Source organism: Trematomus bernacchii, unplaced genomic scaffold (assembly GCF_902827165.1).
Source record: "Trematomus bernacchii unplaced genomic scaffold, fTreBer1.1, whole genome shotgun sequence".
In the NCBI taxonomy this organism is placed as follows: domain Eukaryota; kingdom Metazoa; phylum Chordata; class Actinopteri; order Perciformes; family Nototheniidae; genus Trematomus; species Trematomus bernacchii.
The window spans coordinates 1,571,797-1,588,729 of NW_022987899.1; the positions used below are offsets into that span (position 1 = coordinate 1,571,797).

The 16,933-nt window shown below is 42.5% G+C and overlaps 1 protein-coding gene across 10 annotated transcripts in view; it reads left to right on the forward strand.

Moving 5' to 3' along the window:
* Positions 1 to 16,514, forward strand: part of trip12 (thyroid hormone receptor interactor 12) — a 44,475-nt gene extending 27,961 nt beyond the window's left edge. For 8 of the 10 annotated variants that reach the window (XM_034114485.1, XM_034114489.1, XM_034114490.1 and 5 more), the window contains 19 exons: positions 110 to 251; positions 610 to 801; positions 2,464 to 2,615; positions 3,231 to 3,388; positions 4,536 to 4,609; positions 4,723 to 4,922; positions 5,436 to 5,563; positions 5,710 to 5,861; positions 7,336 to 7,478; positions 7,573 to 7,729; positions 7,898 to 7,996; positions 9,147 to 9,261; positions 10,195 to 10,349; positions 10,601 to 10,765; positions 11,583 to 11,747; positions 11,847 to 11,960; positions 13,269 to 13,363; positions 13,503 to 13,606; positions 14,964 to 15,160. In XM_034114485.1, the coding sequence (XP_033970376.1) occupies positions 110 to 251; positions 610 to 801; positions 2,464 to 2,615; positions 3,231 to 3,388; positions 4,536 to 4,609; positions 4,723 to 4,922; positions 5,436 to 5,563; positions 5,710 to 5,861; positions 7,336 to 7,478; positions 7,573 to 7,729; positions 7,898 to 7,996; positions 9,147 to 9,261; positions 10,195 to 10,349; positions 10,601 to 10,765; positions 11,583 to 11,747; positions 11,847 to 11,960; positions 13,269 to 13,363; positions 13,503 to 13,606; positions 14,964 to 15,160 (2,707 nt within the window). Of the gene's footprint in view, positions 1 to 109; positions 802 to 2,463; positions 2,616 to 3,230; positions 3,389 to 4,535; positions 4,610 to 4,722; positions 4,923 to 5,435; positions 5,564 to 5,709; positions 5,862 to 7,335; positions 7,479 to 7,572; positions 7,730 to 7,897; positions 7,997 to 9,146; positions 9,262 to 10,194; positions 10,350 to 10,600; positions 10,766 to 11,582; positions 11,748 to 11,846; positions 11,961 to 13,268; positions 13,364 to 13,502; positions 13,607 to 14,963 lie in introns of those variants that run through there. The other 2 variants (XM_034114484.1, XM_034114494.1) reach the window with 2 other exon arrangements.
* The last annotated feature ends 419 nt before the right edge of the window (positions 16,515 to 16,933 follow it).

Consider the following 16,933-nt stretch of genomic DNA (forward strand, 5'->3'; position numbering starts at 1 on the left):
ACGATGAGTCAACGATGAAGGTTTTTCCCCCTCCTGTTTTATCCAAACTGTGCTCTGTTGCTTGCGATTGATCACCTTAAGTAATTGAGATTTTTGTATCGGTTTGCAGAGACAAAATAAAAGCCTGGATCAAAGAAACGGCCAGTAAGTTTGTGGAGCGCTACTTCAGCTCTGAAAATGTGGATGGCAGCAACCCCGCACTGAATGTACTCCAGAGACTTTGCACAGCCACCGAGCAGCTCAACCTGCAGGTAACGCCTCACATGATTCAACTGCAAACATTCATCGACTTCAATTCCATATGTATTGCTGTTTTTGTGGAGATTGCTAAGGGCACAATGTGTGGTACTCTCTGTATCTGCATAGCCCTCTGTCTGTATGTTCTCTTGTCTTCTCATTCTGCTGTGTTCGTGACGTTTCTGCGACTAAAGCTCTATAAAAACGTAGCAACCAGATCGTAAACACGCAAGAGGAAGCTACGAGAATGGCAGATGCAGAGCTGAAAAAAACGCAAATATATCACAGCGCTTGTGATGAATAGAGAGATACTGAATTTGTATTTGACGCCAGCTTTAAGACATCTTTCTGATTATGTGTTTTCTGTACCAGGTGGACGGTGGCATCGAGTGCCTGGTGGAGATCTCCAGTATTGTATCAGAGTCCGACGTGTCGTCCTTTGAGATCCAGCACAGCGGGCTGGTGAAGCAGCTGCTCGTCTACCTGACCTCCAGCAGCGACAGGGAGCTGCTCAGCCGCGACGTCCGGCTCAAGAGGTTCCTCCACGTCTTCGCTGGCTGTCCGGTGAGAGACCTGAACACGCTCTATAGAGTACTGCTATTTCTGTAGGGCGACCCTGAAGTTAGCAATTCCATGGGTTTTGGAAAACTTCTGAAAATAAGCTCTGTGGCAAACAAGTGTTGTGATACTTGCATGTTTTGTTCAGCAGAAACATCTCCACATATGAACATAGGGATGGGGCGGCGTGTGGCGCAGTGGTTTTGCGTATATGTGCGGATCAAGGGGTCACAGGTTCAAACCCCACTGCAGTCAGCATGTCGTTGTGTCCCTGGGCAAGACACTTCACCCCAAATGGCTCCTGTGGGGATTGTCCACAGTATTGAGTATGTAAGTCGCTTTGGATAAAAGCGTCTAACATGTAATAATAATGTAATATCGTTCAGGTTTTAACGGTACTACTACTTTTATCCATACCGCTTATCGATCCGGTCTTTTAACGGTACTTTTATCGGTTCTGTTGGAGAGAAAAAAAATAAGGTAAACTTACTAAACAAATTGTGAACCAAACTAACATTGCTTTTTATTTAAATTAAATAAATAATATTTCACATCAAAACAAACAACAATGTTTTAACAAATCGCATTAAATAATCTGATGACAGAATAGCTGAAACTTTAACAAAATAGATAACTCAGTTACCTCTAATCATTAACCCATGTTTGTTTAATTTAGTTAACTCCGTGTGTTGCTGCTAGCATACATAACACCTGACGTGGAAACGTTACTCGTGGATGGGGCTACAGAGCTACTAGAAAGACAGTCGAACCCGGTGCATTTCTCCGTCTGGATGTGGTGCACTTTTGCTAAATGTTTACACAAATTGCTCGTGTTACCGCCCTTACATGCTAAACTCTTATTGCACTTTTGTTAACGAGCATTGTCCTCATCGAGACGGGTAAAGTTTAACCACACCTTGGAGCGCGTTCTCTCCGCCATCTCCTCCGTGTGTGTAAACTGCCCCGCCCCCTCACACGCAGACGGGAGAGAGAGATCTCTCGTCTGGATTGGAATGATCGAAAATACAAAAAATAATCATAGACATAATAAGCAGTCTTTTGGCGTATTACAAACGGAGTTGGCGACACTAAAACTGCAATATAATGTTTGTGTAGCAATAATACATATGACATATTTTTTTTACATGTCTCCAATACCGATATAAAAAGACCGATAACGTCGGAGCTTAACTGTACCACGGTCTTTAATAATTCAGCCCCGGGGCCCGTTTAATACCGGGGCTCGGTAACCATCCCTATATGAACACCACTTTCAGTTGAACAACGTTGGGCTATAAAGGAACTATATTGTTGTCACCACCGCCAAGCTAAAAGCAGCTTATCCTATCCAGTCGTCTTATTTAGACACTTGTTAGAAATCGCCCTTTTTACCTAATAAAATTCATACGTTTACCAGTGGGGTATTTACTGAAGGACTTAATGTAATAGAACACAATTTATAAACGTCTATAACTTGTGTTAACCACAGACCTTATTGCAGGCATCTAACCAAAAACACATTTAAAACTGTTGACATCCGAAAGTGATAACATTTCCGACTGATTTAGAACTCATTCCCGCACCACTCTTATCCCCGTACATTGGTAATCTCAATATTCAGAATTGTGTTGTAATATTTCCCCCCCTTTTTGTTTGTTTGGCTTGTAGGTTCCAGGCATGGAGCTGGCAGGTCGTCTGGACCCGACAGAGAACGCTCCTTACCTGGCGCTGGTGCACAAAATGAACAGCTGCCTGAGCCAAATGGAGCAGTTTCCTGTCAAAGTGCATGATTTCCCCAGTGGCAACGGCAATGGCAGCAGGTGTGCAGATTTGTTACCTACGTTTTAAATAACTTTATTGTCTGGGGGGAAACTTCTGAAGTGGAAGTCAGGACTCAAAGAGACACGATGGAGAGCTGGAGCTTTGATGGCAAACACTGACGGTTTATTTGGAGCTTCGGCCGGAGAATTCACAAGACATGTCACGGGCCACGAGTTGACCACACGGATGAGATGCCACAATCAATTCTGAAGACCCCTCCTGTAGCTCCAGGTTTTAACTAGTTCAGAGTGTAATAATCAACATTCTTCAATAGATAGACTAAACAGCTGAGGGACACTGAATCACATTTGTTGTCGCTTATGGCTCGGGGTCATCTACACCCCGAGAACGATGTGTTCCAGGTGTCCCCCAACAATAACTCTCTCTGACAGAGAGTCGCCCGGTCATAAACTGGCAGCATCAACAACTTGCTTGGGCAGCCCCTCCTTATGGGAGATAACGGCTGCTCAAGGTTGGTCAGCTGCGTCTGAGGGCGAAGGCGGACATGCAGTGCAAATTATTCTCCAACATTGTCAAACACTTATTTTCAGTTAGCAAACAGTATATTTGATTTATATTTTTTTTAACGTGTTTTTTTTAATGTGTCTCTACAGGGGCTCTCAGGCGCTGAAGTTCTTCAACACACATCAGCTGAAGTGCCAGCTGCAGAGACACCCAGACTGCACTAATGTGAAGCAATGGAAGGGCGGCCCCGTGAAGATAGACCCCCTGGCCCTGGTGCAGGCCATCGAGAGATATCTGGTCGTCAGAGGTGAGGGACTGTTCTGTGTGCCTGCTTTAATACAGAATGAGCAGCTCCTATAAACAGGGAGTTACTTAACGGTACTTAAGTAAGGGATAAAGTGTAATTATCCCGCTTATTACATGGCCAGATACTAAACTAACTAACTTGACTCCCAATATTAATTGAAATTATTTTATTGACTTAACCCTTAGATGTTTAAGTGGGTCTTTTTTGACCCGGTGAGGTGGTTTTCTTGAAGTATCTTTGTAATTACATTTTTTTATCATTTCATATTCCAGCTATTCCTCAAAAACCATGTTTTGGATATCATGCCATTTTGTATTTCTACCCCAAGCTTCCATAAGTGGGTCAAAAATGACCCGCATGCATTTCCTATGAGATCCTATGGGAACCTTTGATTCTTATCACCTGTTGCTGTCAGGAATACATTCACTGTGGACCACACAGACTACATCACAAGTGACACCTCTCAGGAAGATTATTTTACACAGCAAGATCTGATACCTGTCAGTATAATCAGAATAATAATACATTATATTTTTATAGGGCTTTTCAAGGACTCAACATCACTTTACAATATAAGGGAAGGTTAGGGTGGGGGGTATAGGACTATCAAACTTGATCAACCGGCATGGATTGATGGGGGGTGGGCTATGAGTAGACAAGAGGAGAAGAGATGAGTTTTGAAAAGGGACTGGAATACTGTGAGGGTCTCAGAATACTGGAGATCTTGGCATCAATATGTTCAAAACGTTTTTTTTTCAAAATGTAAAAAAAATGTCAAATTATAAAGAGTGAAAAATTAAATATAAAATATTTCTAGTGTGAACCTAAATATTATACAAGTGATTTTTCTTAACCAAAATGACAAACATGGCATTAAAACACATATTATTCTAATACGGGTCCTTTTTGACCCACTTATGGAAGAGAGTAGGGTCCAGTCACTCGTGCATCTAAGGGTTAACAATGATCGTATTTCTTCCTTTCTCCTTCTTGATCCTCCTTAGCAACGATCGCTACAGTCCTTGACAGCGGTCTCTACTACTGTATTAACGTGTCACATGTTCTGAATTGACCAATCAGAATCGAGTATTCAACTAAGCCGATTTTATTCATCGTTTCTTAACTTGAAATCTTGTTTCTTGTGCAGGGTACGGCCGAATCAGGGAAGAGGATGAAGACAGCGATGACGATGGTTCAGATGATGAAATCGATGAATCACTGGTATGTGATTTGTACAAAATAAAGATTTGTTTTCCCTCTATACACCCGTAATCCTGCGTATTGAAAGTCCTGCTTTAAATTCGGTACCATCATTAAAGCGATGTTTTTCCCAGGCGGCGCAGTTCCTGAACTCGGGCAGTGTGCGTCACAGACTACAGTTCTACATCGGTGACCACCTGCTGCCGTACAACATGACGGTGTACCAGGCCGTGAGGCAGTACAGCCTGCAGGCGGAGGAGGAGCGAGAGTCGACGGACGACGAGGCAAACCCACTCGGGCGAGCTGGCATTTGGACCAAAACGCACACAATATGGTAAAAATGCTTTTTGTATTTTAATTTGTTCTTTGTTTTTTTACTGACTGAAGACTTCTTGTTTATCTCAGTTGTCTGGCATCTTACTTAACCTTCACTGTCACTTTAGAGAACAACCTTTTGGGGGGGATTTGCTTGTTTGAATATCATTAGGCAGTCCTTGAAAAGACAAACCAAATGTCTTAAAATGTACGTTAGAACAGTCTTTTTTTTTATATTGTTGTGTTTTCTGTAAAGCACTTTGGGCTGCTTTGTCCATGAAAGGTGCTATACAAATAAAGTGTATTATTAGGGGTTAGGTTAGGGTTATATGCAGATATAATTACCATGTCGCTGAGATGTACTCTTGCACATGAACTAGCTACCTGTTAGAATGTCAAATGATTATTGGCCTATTACTCAAAGTGTTCAGATACCCAAAGTCTGGTCACCAAAGAGTTAGCAATTTCCGGTGTAAAAGCCGTCATGCGTTCTCATCAGAGAGACTTAACGACCCGTCTTATTTGCTAATAGGTATAAGCCTGTGAGAGAGGACGAGGACGGCAGCAAAGACGCTGTGGGTGGGAAGCGGGGCCGAGCCCAGACTGCTCCCACCAAGACGTCCCCTCGCAACGCCAAGAAGCAGGATGAGCTGTGGCATGGTGAGCATCTGAAACGTCTCGCAGCGGAAGCTCCCAACGTTATTTTTTATCTGGGGGATTCCTGGTTATGATATTTACAAATCAGTAACCATCCTAAATGGGTAACTGTGTACTTAATTCCTACTCTTGTTTCCCTTCACTTGCAGACGGCGTGTGTCCCAGTGTCGTCAATCCCTTAGAGACATACCTCACTTCGGAGCCACCGGAGAACATTACCTTCGAAGACCCCTCTTTGGAGGTCAACCTGCTGCTGAGGGTCCTGCACTCTATCAGTAGATTCTGGTTCTACTTATATGAAGTAAGTCTCCTTTCCGAGAATAATGTGTTTGTGCGAGAGTGTTCCCCGTTATCTTGATGGAGATTATGAGTGAACATTGCACCAGATTAAGGTGATTTAACACTTAAAGGACAGTCCCCCCCCAGTTAAAAGGTGTTTTCCTCTCATCTGTCGTGCTATATTTTAACATCGAATGCTTTGGAATAAGTTTGAAAATATATTTTGGGGATTTTCGGTTGAACTCTCCTTTTTCTTTTTTTACCTGTTCAACCCGGAGGCCCCCGCGAAAACGAAACTGTGTCTCAGGGCTTCTTAACATTTAAAAACCTATGAATGTGTCATACCCGATTAACGGGAAGAAACTCAGCTAACTGACGATACGAACCATTTTTACCGAAACAAAACACAAGTCTCACAAGAAGCGTCTAAATGAGCCCTGAGCGAAAAAATGCTAACACACTTAGCACAGAACTCAAGGTATTAATACGCTTATTACATATCGGATCTGCACAAACAAGATGGATTAGCAAGCTCAGATTCCACAGATTCCAGACGTATAAGTATCATCACTGAGCGATCTGAACTCGCGACAGGGGAAGCACACACAGACATCACAACACGGAGCTTTACGCAGCAAAAACGGGACATTGTCTTACCTATGCTGTTGTTCTGATCAAAAGTCGTGTTCAATGGCATTAAAACGATAAAAACGCTGCTGAAGGTTAATCCATAGGTTAATCCAATGTGTCTGTGTCACTTTGAAAAGATTACTGATAATCCATCATTCAATTTTTATGTCAATAACGGAGATTTCATATTAGCTGCTAATGATAGCCACCAGAGTTTATGACAGCTTCCGGTTTTGGGCATTCTGGCTGCGCATCACTCATTCACCAATGGGTAATGTTTAGATGCATTTTAGGAACTTCCCCTCGATTCTATTGGCTCTAACGGTTAAAAAGAGGTGTCAATCATCAAAATTGACCAATGGGTTCCAGAGATATGGAAAATCCACCCAAATGACCCCAGAAGTGGGTTTTCTTTCCTAAACCGCTCTAAAAAGGTCAAATGTCACTTGTTTTGCATAAATCTTGATACAGGGTACTTATTATGTTATAGTTTGGATTCCTAAAGCTTTTAGTCTACTATCCCATCATTCAAGGGTGGTTTCCACTATAAGTAATGTTTTTTCTTTTTTTGGACGGACACAATAATTAAAAAAAATTACTATGTTCAATCTGAATTTACTTTAAAATAAAAAAATTCTATATTGATTCTGACTTTTCTACTTCCAACTCACAGGTTTATCATTGCTTTGAGAAAAAAGATTATTAATTTACCCCTTTTTAGAAGTGAAGTTATGGTCATTTGTTCTGGGAATGTCATTTTCGAGCCTGAGGCCTGAAAAACAGGCTCAGGGCTCAACAGGCTAGCTGTGCTAAATTAGTGGTCATTTTGTGTCAGAAAATATAAAAGTAACATTTTTTTGTTGCAGAATGCTGTGTGTAAGGAAATCATCGCGACCAGTGAGTTCATTAACAGTAAGCTGACAGCCAAAGCTAACCGACAGCTTCAGGACCCGCTGGTCATCATGACGGGGAACATCCCCACCTGGCTCATCGAGCTCGGAAAGACCTGGTAAGTGTTTTATACTTTACACCAAAACAGGAAGTAAATGGTGCTGATGTTTGGCTTGGTCCTAAAATACAGTATTCTCTCTCTTTCTCTACAGTCCTTTCTTCTTCCCCTTCGACACCCGGCAGATGTTGTTCTACGTCACTGCCTTCGATCGGGACAGAGCCATGCAGCGTCTACTGGACACAAACCCTGAGATCAACCAATCAGATTCTCAGGACAGCAGGGTGGCCCCACGTCTCGACAGGAAGAAGGTAAAATGTGTTGCCATATTTGACTGTTGCATCTTATGGAATCCACCCATTTTACACACTGTATCTGAAGCACTTTGCATTGTGTGACTTTTCTGGCTTTGATAATAGTACTTGTTAACATTTTGCTGTTTATTTTTGGCTTAAACCTTCATTGTGTTGTGTTTTCAGAGGACGATAAACCGCGACGAGCTGCTAAAGCAGGCTGAGTCTGTGATGCAGGACCTGGGCAGCTCCAGGGCCATGCTGGAGATCCAGTATGAGAACGAGGTACAGATCATCTAGTTACTTTCAAACACTGGTTTTAACATAACAAAGTACATTTACAAGTACCCTACTTAAAGGGGACCTATCATGCAAAATGTCACGTTTTGTATGTCTTTTATACATCAATATGTGTCCCCGGTGTGTCAGGGAACTCACGCAGCGTCAGAAAATAAAACCCTCTCTCTTTTCCTCCGTACCCAAATCTCTAAAAACGGGGGTACAACGGAGCTGATCCAGATTTGCGTCCGATATGACGTAATATCTGAAATGTGGACCCACGGCCCTATCAGAAACGTTGCTATCAGAAACAATGCCCGACTGTTTTGGACGTAATATGGTCGGTGTTTACATTAGCATCGCTAACACTCAGAGCTAACCTGTACTGGAGAGCATGTGTGTGAAGAAGCAGGAAATAAAAAGGAACTCACCTTGTGGTATAACCGGCAAGAGAGAAAGCCTTTGAGCTCCATACTGTTTCAGAGATAATCCTTGATAATCCATGATATGGCATTTCATCACGGCAGTATTTAGTTTAGACAGTAGCTGCCGGGTCCCGCATGAGCTCAGCCCCCTCCTTTCTTATTTTTTATAAATGTTTTAAAGCTTTATTCCCCAAATCAGCACTTTTGAAACAGGAAGTGAAACAGAGGGATATGAGGCATGGCTAGAATGGGTGATCTGTTTGGTATTTTGAGCAAAACACTTCATAGACATGTTTTTTATATATTTGTATATATCTGAGACCTATGCTATTGCCTACAAATAACATGATAGGTGACCTTTAGGTATTGTTTTCACATGAATGTACTTTACATGAGTTATTCAATTGTTTTGTTGTTTACTTTGATATATTTCTTACTTATTTACTCATCAACCCTGTATCTAAAATTGGCTACATGTTGACAAACTGCAACATTAAAAAGCTGTTTAATGATGATATAAACACGACAATAATATAACAGTGATAAAGCAAATTAACGCTAATACTTTTGTACTTTAACTTATTTCAATTTTAAACTAGGACTTGTGGTGGAGTATTTTAACGATTCAGTAATGCTACTTTTAACTGAGTCAGGACTCTTTGCAGTAAAAGGCTTTAAATTCAAGGTTTTTTTTTTTAAGGGTTTATTGAAATGTTTTCCTGTTCTTCCAGGTGGGCACAGGTCTGGGCCCGACTCTGGAGTTCTACGCTCTGGTGTCTCAGGAGCTGCAGCGCGCCGACCTCGGCCTGTGGAGAGGGGAGGAGGTCACTCTGGCCAATCCTAAAGGTAGAAACCCCCAGACACACACAGAATATGAGGATATGTTCTCCCTTCACTTATGGCGCATTTCCACTGCAGGGCCTCGCACGGCTTAGTACGGTATAGTTAGGCCTTGGTAGGCCAGGCTCACTTTATGCTGCGTTTCCATTACAGTTTAGTAGCTGGGGCAGTAACTATAGTAACGCAGTGTAGGCGGAGCCGTGACGTCATCTTCAATGCGAAACACAAAACCAACATCAGCCGTTAGCTGTTAGCACTCAGAGCTCACAGCTCCTCATATCTGTTCAGAAACTAGACAAAAGTTAAACAAGTACAAACCACAGACTGCCTGTGTCATGGTGAATACAGTCGCTGCTTTATTTATGTCTGTATAGGCCGTTGTTGTGAGTGTGGACGGTCGGAGCATATACTGCGTTAGCTTAGCCAATCTCCATTTAGAAAACACGCATTTTAAAAGGTTTTTCGCCTGCCGTCTGTCTGCAGACTTGTCAAAGCATTAATTCATAGTTTTTACTAACCGGTATCAGTATGTTGTTACTTCGGCATCATTTTGAAACGTGTATTACAATTAAATCACGGTCAAATATGTCCATCTTGTTGTAGTTGTAGCCCCCTTGCCAGCGATTCTCTCACTAGTTTAGCATACTCAGCCCGGTTGTTGGCCCGGGAAGAACCTGGATTTTGGAGAGCCAGAAAACTGTGAAAAAGTACCCGCTAGCCGGAACTACGCCTAGAGGAAACGCAACCAAAAACGGGCCGGGCACGGCACGCTAAACCGCGCTCCGCACTGTCGTGGAAATGCGCCATTATACCAGACACTACCACAGTGACATTCAATGATTTAAGTATTTGTTGTCCTATGATTAGACCGTCTTCACAGGTGGATGTAGTATTTCTGTCTGACTTACTCTGACCATATTTGTGTCTCTGCCCCAACAGGAAGCCAGGAGGGAACCAAGTACATGTTCAGCTCCAGAGGACTGTTCGCTGTTCCCTTCGGCAGGACAACCAAACCAGCACACATAGCCAAAATCAAAATGAAGTTCCGATTCTTAGGAAAGCTGATGGCCAAAGCCATTATGGACTTCAGATTGGTAATGACCTCCTCTGTTTTTTGCTTATATCTCTGTTAAAACACTCGTATTTATAACCCAACACTGGTATTTAGGAATGATCTTCTGAAGGAGGTTCATTTACCTAATGTTTGCCTGTTCTAGTTTGATCTTTCATGCATATACATTTGTGTACATATGTCCTTGTTTGTCCTCGAGATATGACTGTTTCCCCCCTTTCCCAAAATGTACTTTTGTTTCTCACTCAAACTGACTTTCTGAACCCCTCCCAGCTGGACCTTCCTCTCGGGCTGCCCTTCTATAAGTGGATGCTGCGGCACGAGATGTCCATCAGCTCCCACGACCTGGTGAACATCGACCCCGGGGTGGCCAAGTCCATCCAGCACCTGGAGGACATCATCCGCCAGAAGAAGCGACTGGAGCAGGACCGGTCACAGGTGAAGCCCCAACAACCATCACATCTGAACAGAAACTCAATCACAGAGGACTGAGGATTTAGTGCACTGGTACCAGACGTTTCTAAAAGCAGGGTTCCCGCGGGGAAATGCACTTTTTGATGTATTTTATACTCTCTTTTCCTCCGTACCCAAATCTCTAAAAACGGGGCTACAACGGAGCTGATCCAGATTTGCGTCCGATATGACGTAATATCGGAAATGTGGACCCACGGCCCTATCAGAAACGTTGCTATCAGAAACAATGCCCGACTGTTTTGGACGTAATATGGTCTGTGTTTACATTAGCATGGCTAACACTCAGAGCTAACCTGTACTGGAGAGCATGTGTGTGAAGAAGCAGGAAATAAAAAGGAACTCACCTTGTGGTATAACCGGCAAGAGAGAAAGCCTTTGAGCTCCATACTGTTTCAGAAACAATCCTTGATAATCCATGATATGGCGTTTCATCACCGCAGTATTTAGTTTAGACAGTAGCTGCCGGGTCCCGCTTGAGCTCAGACCCCTCCTTTTTTAAAGCTTTATCAATTTTTTATTTTTTAAAGCTTTATACCCCAAATCAGCACTTTTGAAACAGGAAGTGAAATAGAGGGATATGAGGCATGGCTAGAATGGGTGATCTGTTTGGTATTTTGAGCAAAACACTTCATAGACATGTTTTTTATATATTTGTATATATCTGAGACCTATGCTATTGCCTACAAATAGCATGATAGGTGACCTTTAAAGGCTTTAATGTTGTTATAAAGTATTTCTAGCTCTGTCTTTATGTTGACCTGTGTCTCTCTGTGTGCTCCAGACGAGGGAGACCCTGCAGCAGGGCCTGGAGAGCCTGAACATGAACGGCTGCTCAGTGGAGGACCTCGGGCTGGACTTCACCCTCCCAGGATACCCCAACATTGAGCTGAAAAAGGGCGGCAAAGACTTCCCGGTCACAATCTACAACCTGGAGGAGTACCTCAGGGTATGTGATGTGGCTTTCTCCTCCTGCATCACTCACCACGCATCACACTTTCTGTCTCTCGATGTTGTATTGATCTTATTTTGCTCTCTTTCTCTGCAGTTGGTGGTGTACTGGACTCTTAATGAAGGAGTGTCCAGACAGTTTGAGTCATTTAGGGAAGGCTTTGAGTCGGTCTTCCCCCTGCATCACCTGCAGTATTTCTATCCAGAGGAGGTGAGCACATGTTCTCTTTTAACAATTGTTTTAAACTCAATAGAATATTATCTGATCCCTGGTCAATAGTCTTTAACCAGTTAAACCCCACGGGGGCAAAACGCAACATCTTGCAAGAAACAGCGTCTGAGGGCTTCTTAACATTTAACAAACTATGAATGAGTCATACTCACTTAACGGGAAGAAACTCAGCTTTCAGACAATATTAACAATTTTTAGCTAAACGAAACAAAAGGGTAACAACAAAGGCTCTGAATTAGCCCTGAACGCAATTGGCACAGAACTCACGGTAAAATACCCTTATTACTTATCAGATCTGCACAAACAATATAAAATATAAATATAAGTATCATCACTGAGCGATCAGAACCCGCGACATGGGAAGCAAACATGGACATCACAACACGTAGCTTTACGGAGCAAACACGGGAGAAATTCTTACCTATGCTGTTGTTCTGATCAAAAGTGGCATTAAAACGATAAAAACGCTGCTGAAGGTTAATCCATAGGTTAATCCAATGTGTCTGTGTCACTTTGAAAAGATTACTGATAATCCATCTTCATATTTATGTCAATAACGGAGATTTCACATTAGCTGCTACGAGAGAGTATGACAGCTTCCGGTTTTTGGCATTCTGGCATCTCTCATTCACCAATGGGTAATGTTTAGATGGATTTTAGGAACTTCCCCTCGATTCTATTGACTCTGTTAAAAAGAGGTGTCAATCATCAAAATCGACCAATGGGTTCCAGAGATATGGAAAATGCACCCAAATGACCCCAGAAGTGTTTTCTTTTTCTAAACCTCTCTAAAAAGGTCAAATGTCACTTGTTTTGCATCAATCTTGATACAGGGTACTTATTATATGTTATAGTTGGGATTCCTAAAGTCTACTATCCCATCATTCAAGGGTGGTTTTCACTATAAGTAATGTTGTTTTTGGACGGACACTAAAATTTACATTTTTGTACTATGTTCAATCTGAATTTATTTTAAAATAAAAAATTCTATATTGATTCTGACTTTTCTACATCCAACTCACAGGTGTATCATTGCTTTGAGAAAAAACATTATTAATTTACCCCTTTTAGAAGTGAAGTTATAGTCATTTGTTCTGGGAATGTCATTTTCGAGCCTGAGGCGTGAAAAACAGGCTCGGGGCTCAACCGGTTAAACACCATGTTTTGCCTAATAAGGAGAAATTGCTTTTTTTCAAGGTGTTTAACCTTTTGCCACAGGATAGTTGGATAGTTTTGGCCCCTTTTTGTCTTCTCTGATTGTTAATTGTCCCTCCTCTCCTGCCGTAGCTGGATCAGCTGCTGTGTGGCAGCAAATCAGAGACGTGGGACGTGAAGACGCTGATGGAGTGCTGTCGACCGGACCACGGCTACACACACGACAGGTGGGACCAAATTCCATTTTATTTATCAGAGAGGGCCTTTTAATTACCCAGGCACATTTGTCAGACTCCCTAAATAACACACGGTGTGTGTATAAGCAAACCTTTCTGGAGTTTAATGTATTTCCTCCGTGTTTTGCAGCCGCGCCGTACGGTTCCTGTTCGAGGTGCTGAGCAGCTTCGACGCCGAGCAGCAGAGACTCTTCCTGCAGTTTGTCACAGGAAGCCCCAGACTGCCCGTCGGTGGTGAGTCACCTCACACACATTCACATGTCCCGATCATTTGGATCAATAGTGAGATTATTCACACATTTTAGGAACTAAATCATTTAACATTTCTTAAAACTTCAATTTCACATTTTATGGAGAATAGCACTCTTTCACTCCAATGTTGTTCTTCTGTTCAAATCTTTGCTTCAAAATGATACTTAACCTAATCACAGTGCATCTCCTAGACGCTAAACTTTGACCCAAACTTAATTTAAAAGCCTTCACTTTAATGGTGTGCAACATGCCTGCTAATTTGCAAATCTTTCGCATTCAAACAAGACTGAAACATACTGCAGACTGCACATAGTTCCTTGATCAGAGCGGTCTGTTGGCAACAACTGTATCCGAAATGTCTAAATTGACCACATAGAGTCCCACAGTGAGTGAGTAAGTTAGCATTTTACCACTTCCGGTTCCTTCAACAAAAAGCAATGGGATTTCTCCAAAGGATTTAGGAAAATAGCTGGAAATAAGGTCTGTGGTTGAGACACATTGAAGAGACGGATCACGTTTTGTTCTACGACATTAAATCCATCAGCAGTGACCCCACTGGTGATTTCTGAAGAGTTGACGTGTCTGAAAAACGATGGTTGTTAACAAGTGGCTGAATAGGACTACAGAAGTTGTCGAGGCCGTTGTACGTCATTACGCCGAACACGTAAACACTCCTCTAAGTTTGTTTTTCCCCGTATTCTGCTTGAAAGCAAGTACCTGCCTCCTGCAAACTGTTCAAACAAACACTTCAACTCGTACAATTTAGAATCTGTATTTTTGAATATGGATCTTAAGTTGGCGTGACGTTGAAGCAGCGACCCTGCTGTACTTCCTTTATAGCATAACGTTAGCATTTTGCTTCTGGCGACTAGATTTATGATTAGAAAATTATAAAAGTAGGGTAGACATGTGGATATTATCCGGCTGAACAAAACGTGATCGGTCTCTTAAATGTGTCTCAACCACAGACCTTATTTCCAGCTATTTTCCAAAATCCTATGGAGAAATTGCATTGGTTTTTGTCGAAGGAACCGGAAGGAGTTTACTTCCGGGTTTTAGGACGCGTCACTGTGTCACTCTATGGACCAATCAGAATCAAGTATTTACCTTGGCCGTGTAACTAATGTTTAATATCTAATTTGGTCATTTCATTGTGGGGAGCCAAAATATGGATCGCTATTGACATCTGATTAATTGTCCATTCCTATCACACACAAGAACAACAATTCTTCAAAACAAACACACACGTTATCTGTGCTTTTATGAATGTATTAGACGTGAGGCCATGTGTGTTTTTAAATGTAATATCAGTGCCTCACACCTGCTTGCTGTGCCTCAGGTTTCCGGAGCCTGAACCCCCCTCTGACGATCGTGAGGAAGACGTTCGAGTCGACGGAGAACCCGGACGACTTCCTCCCCTCGGTGATGACGTGTGTCAACTACCTGAAGCTGCCTGACTACTCCAGCATTGACATAATGCGAGAGAAACTGTTGATCGCGGCTCGAGAGGGCCAGCAGTCCTTCCACCTCTCCTGATCTCACCACGTCTCATTCAAATGCCTTCTACAGCGACTGATGAAATCATGACTTCCTTCTTAGTTTTTTTGTAACCACATACATCAAGGCTACATGTACAGCCTTCTTGTTATAGAAAGCAGCTTGCAGAAAAATTAAGACTTTAAAAATATATATTTGCTGCCCCCGGTCTCTCCAAAAAAAAAAAAAAAACGGCTCCACAGAACTTAAAATATACAACAACAAAAAAGAGAGAGAGTAAAACTTATATCAGTAGTTGAGTAATGTTAAAAAAACAAAAAACATCTGGGTGACATTTTAAATTGCATTGCTATGTGATATTTAAAAAAAAAAAATCAAAAAAAGGGACGTCTCCTCTCCTGAGCGGTGGACTACGTCACTGCTGGGCGTCGGGGGGGTGGGGTGGGGGGGTGGTCCATTGAGCAAGCTAGGTTTACTTTAGCTCCAAAGATCATTTGTACAGACACATTTGCAGACTTTGCTCATTCTACACATTTGATAGAATAGCTCTTTGTTCTCTCGTCTCCCCCCCCCCTCCCCCCCCCCCTCTCTCGGTTCGTCTGTCTCACATTTCGTTCTGTAATATATCGTTTGTGTGTGGCATTTTGGTTCGACCGCCCTCCCATCCCCTGTGTGTGTCTTTTGCTTAAAGTTGTGGAGAGTTGCAGTTGGTTGAATGCGGGTAGTGATGAGCGCATATTATCTTTTTCTTCCCCCCCATCCCCCCCCCCCCCCCCCCCCCCTCCCCCTCCCCCCCCCCTCCCCCTCCCCCTCCTCCAGTTGAGATTGTTTTCTGGCCCCCCTTTATTCTAGAGAGCTCCAGCTCCCATGAAGAGTTGTAACCAATGTGTTGATCAGGTAAATTTTGTTTTGCTCTTGTTTTGATGGAGTTAAAGTCCCGTCTGTTTGGCCCTAACCAGGGTCTTCACATGGCGGACCACTCTGAGCGACCCCTCAACACATAATGTAGCTGGGCACAAAATTTGGCTGGTCTCATTTGATCGTTTCATGGCCAGATAGCATTTCAAGTTTGTTCATGGAATAAAGTTTATATGCAGTTTCGCACCCTGTTTGAGGTGGGAATGTCTGCTTGACCTTTTTATTTTATTTTTTATTTTCTATATTGTCTTTATTTCTTGCTGTAGTTGATTATTATTTTTTTTTTTTTTTTTTTCTTTGCACTGCTGGCTTGGAACAAACCGTGGTGTGCACCTGCAGTCTGCGGCCAGGGGAGGGCGCCACTGTATGTTCTCCTGGCCCCATCGTTCATGTGCTGGTTTCTAAGATCTGCAATAATTTACTGCATCAGGTTCATGTTTTTACCTGAACATAAATAAAGTAACTGTTTGACTCATTCCTGGTCATTTATTTATCACTTCATCACTTACACATGTTGCTCTCATCGGTGCTTTGAGGGTCCTTTTCAAGTCCTTTAAACAGGGTGTCCGCGGGGTCTTAAAAAGTATTAAACGGCATTTTCCAAGGTATTACATTTTGTAGCTTGTCAAGAATAAATTGTCCAAAGAAGTTGTATTCTACAGTCTGCCTGAATGTAATCATTGCGTAGTTTATTTATGGCATCCCGTTGGATTTGACGTCATCTGAACAGGACATCGCGCGCTCACTGCTTGATAGCGCGCGAAGGTCTGTTTACGCCGGTTGCTAAACAACATCGTTATGGGGAAATGCAAGTTTGCGTCCAAATGGTTGGAAGATAAGGAGGAAGGACAATCAATACTGTATATAGCAGTGGCGAGCCGTCAGGGCCCTCTA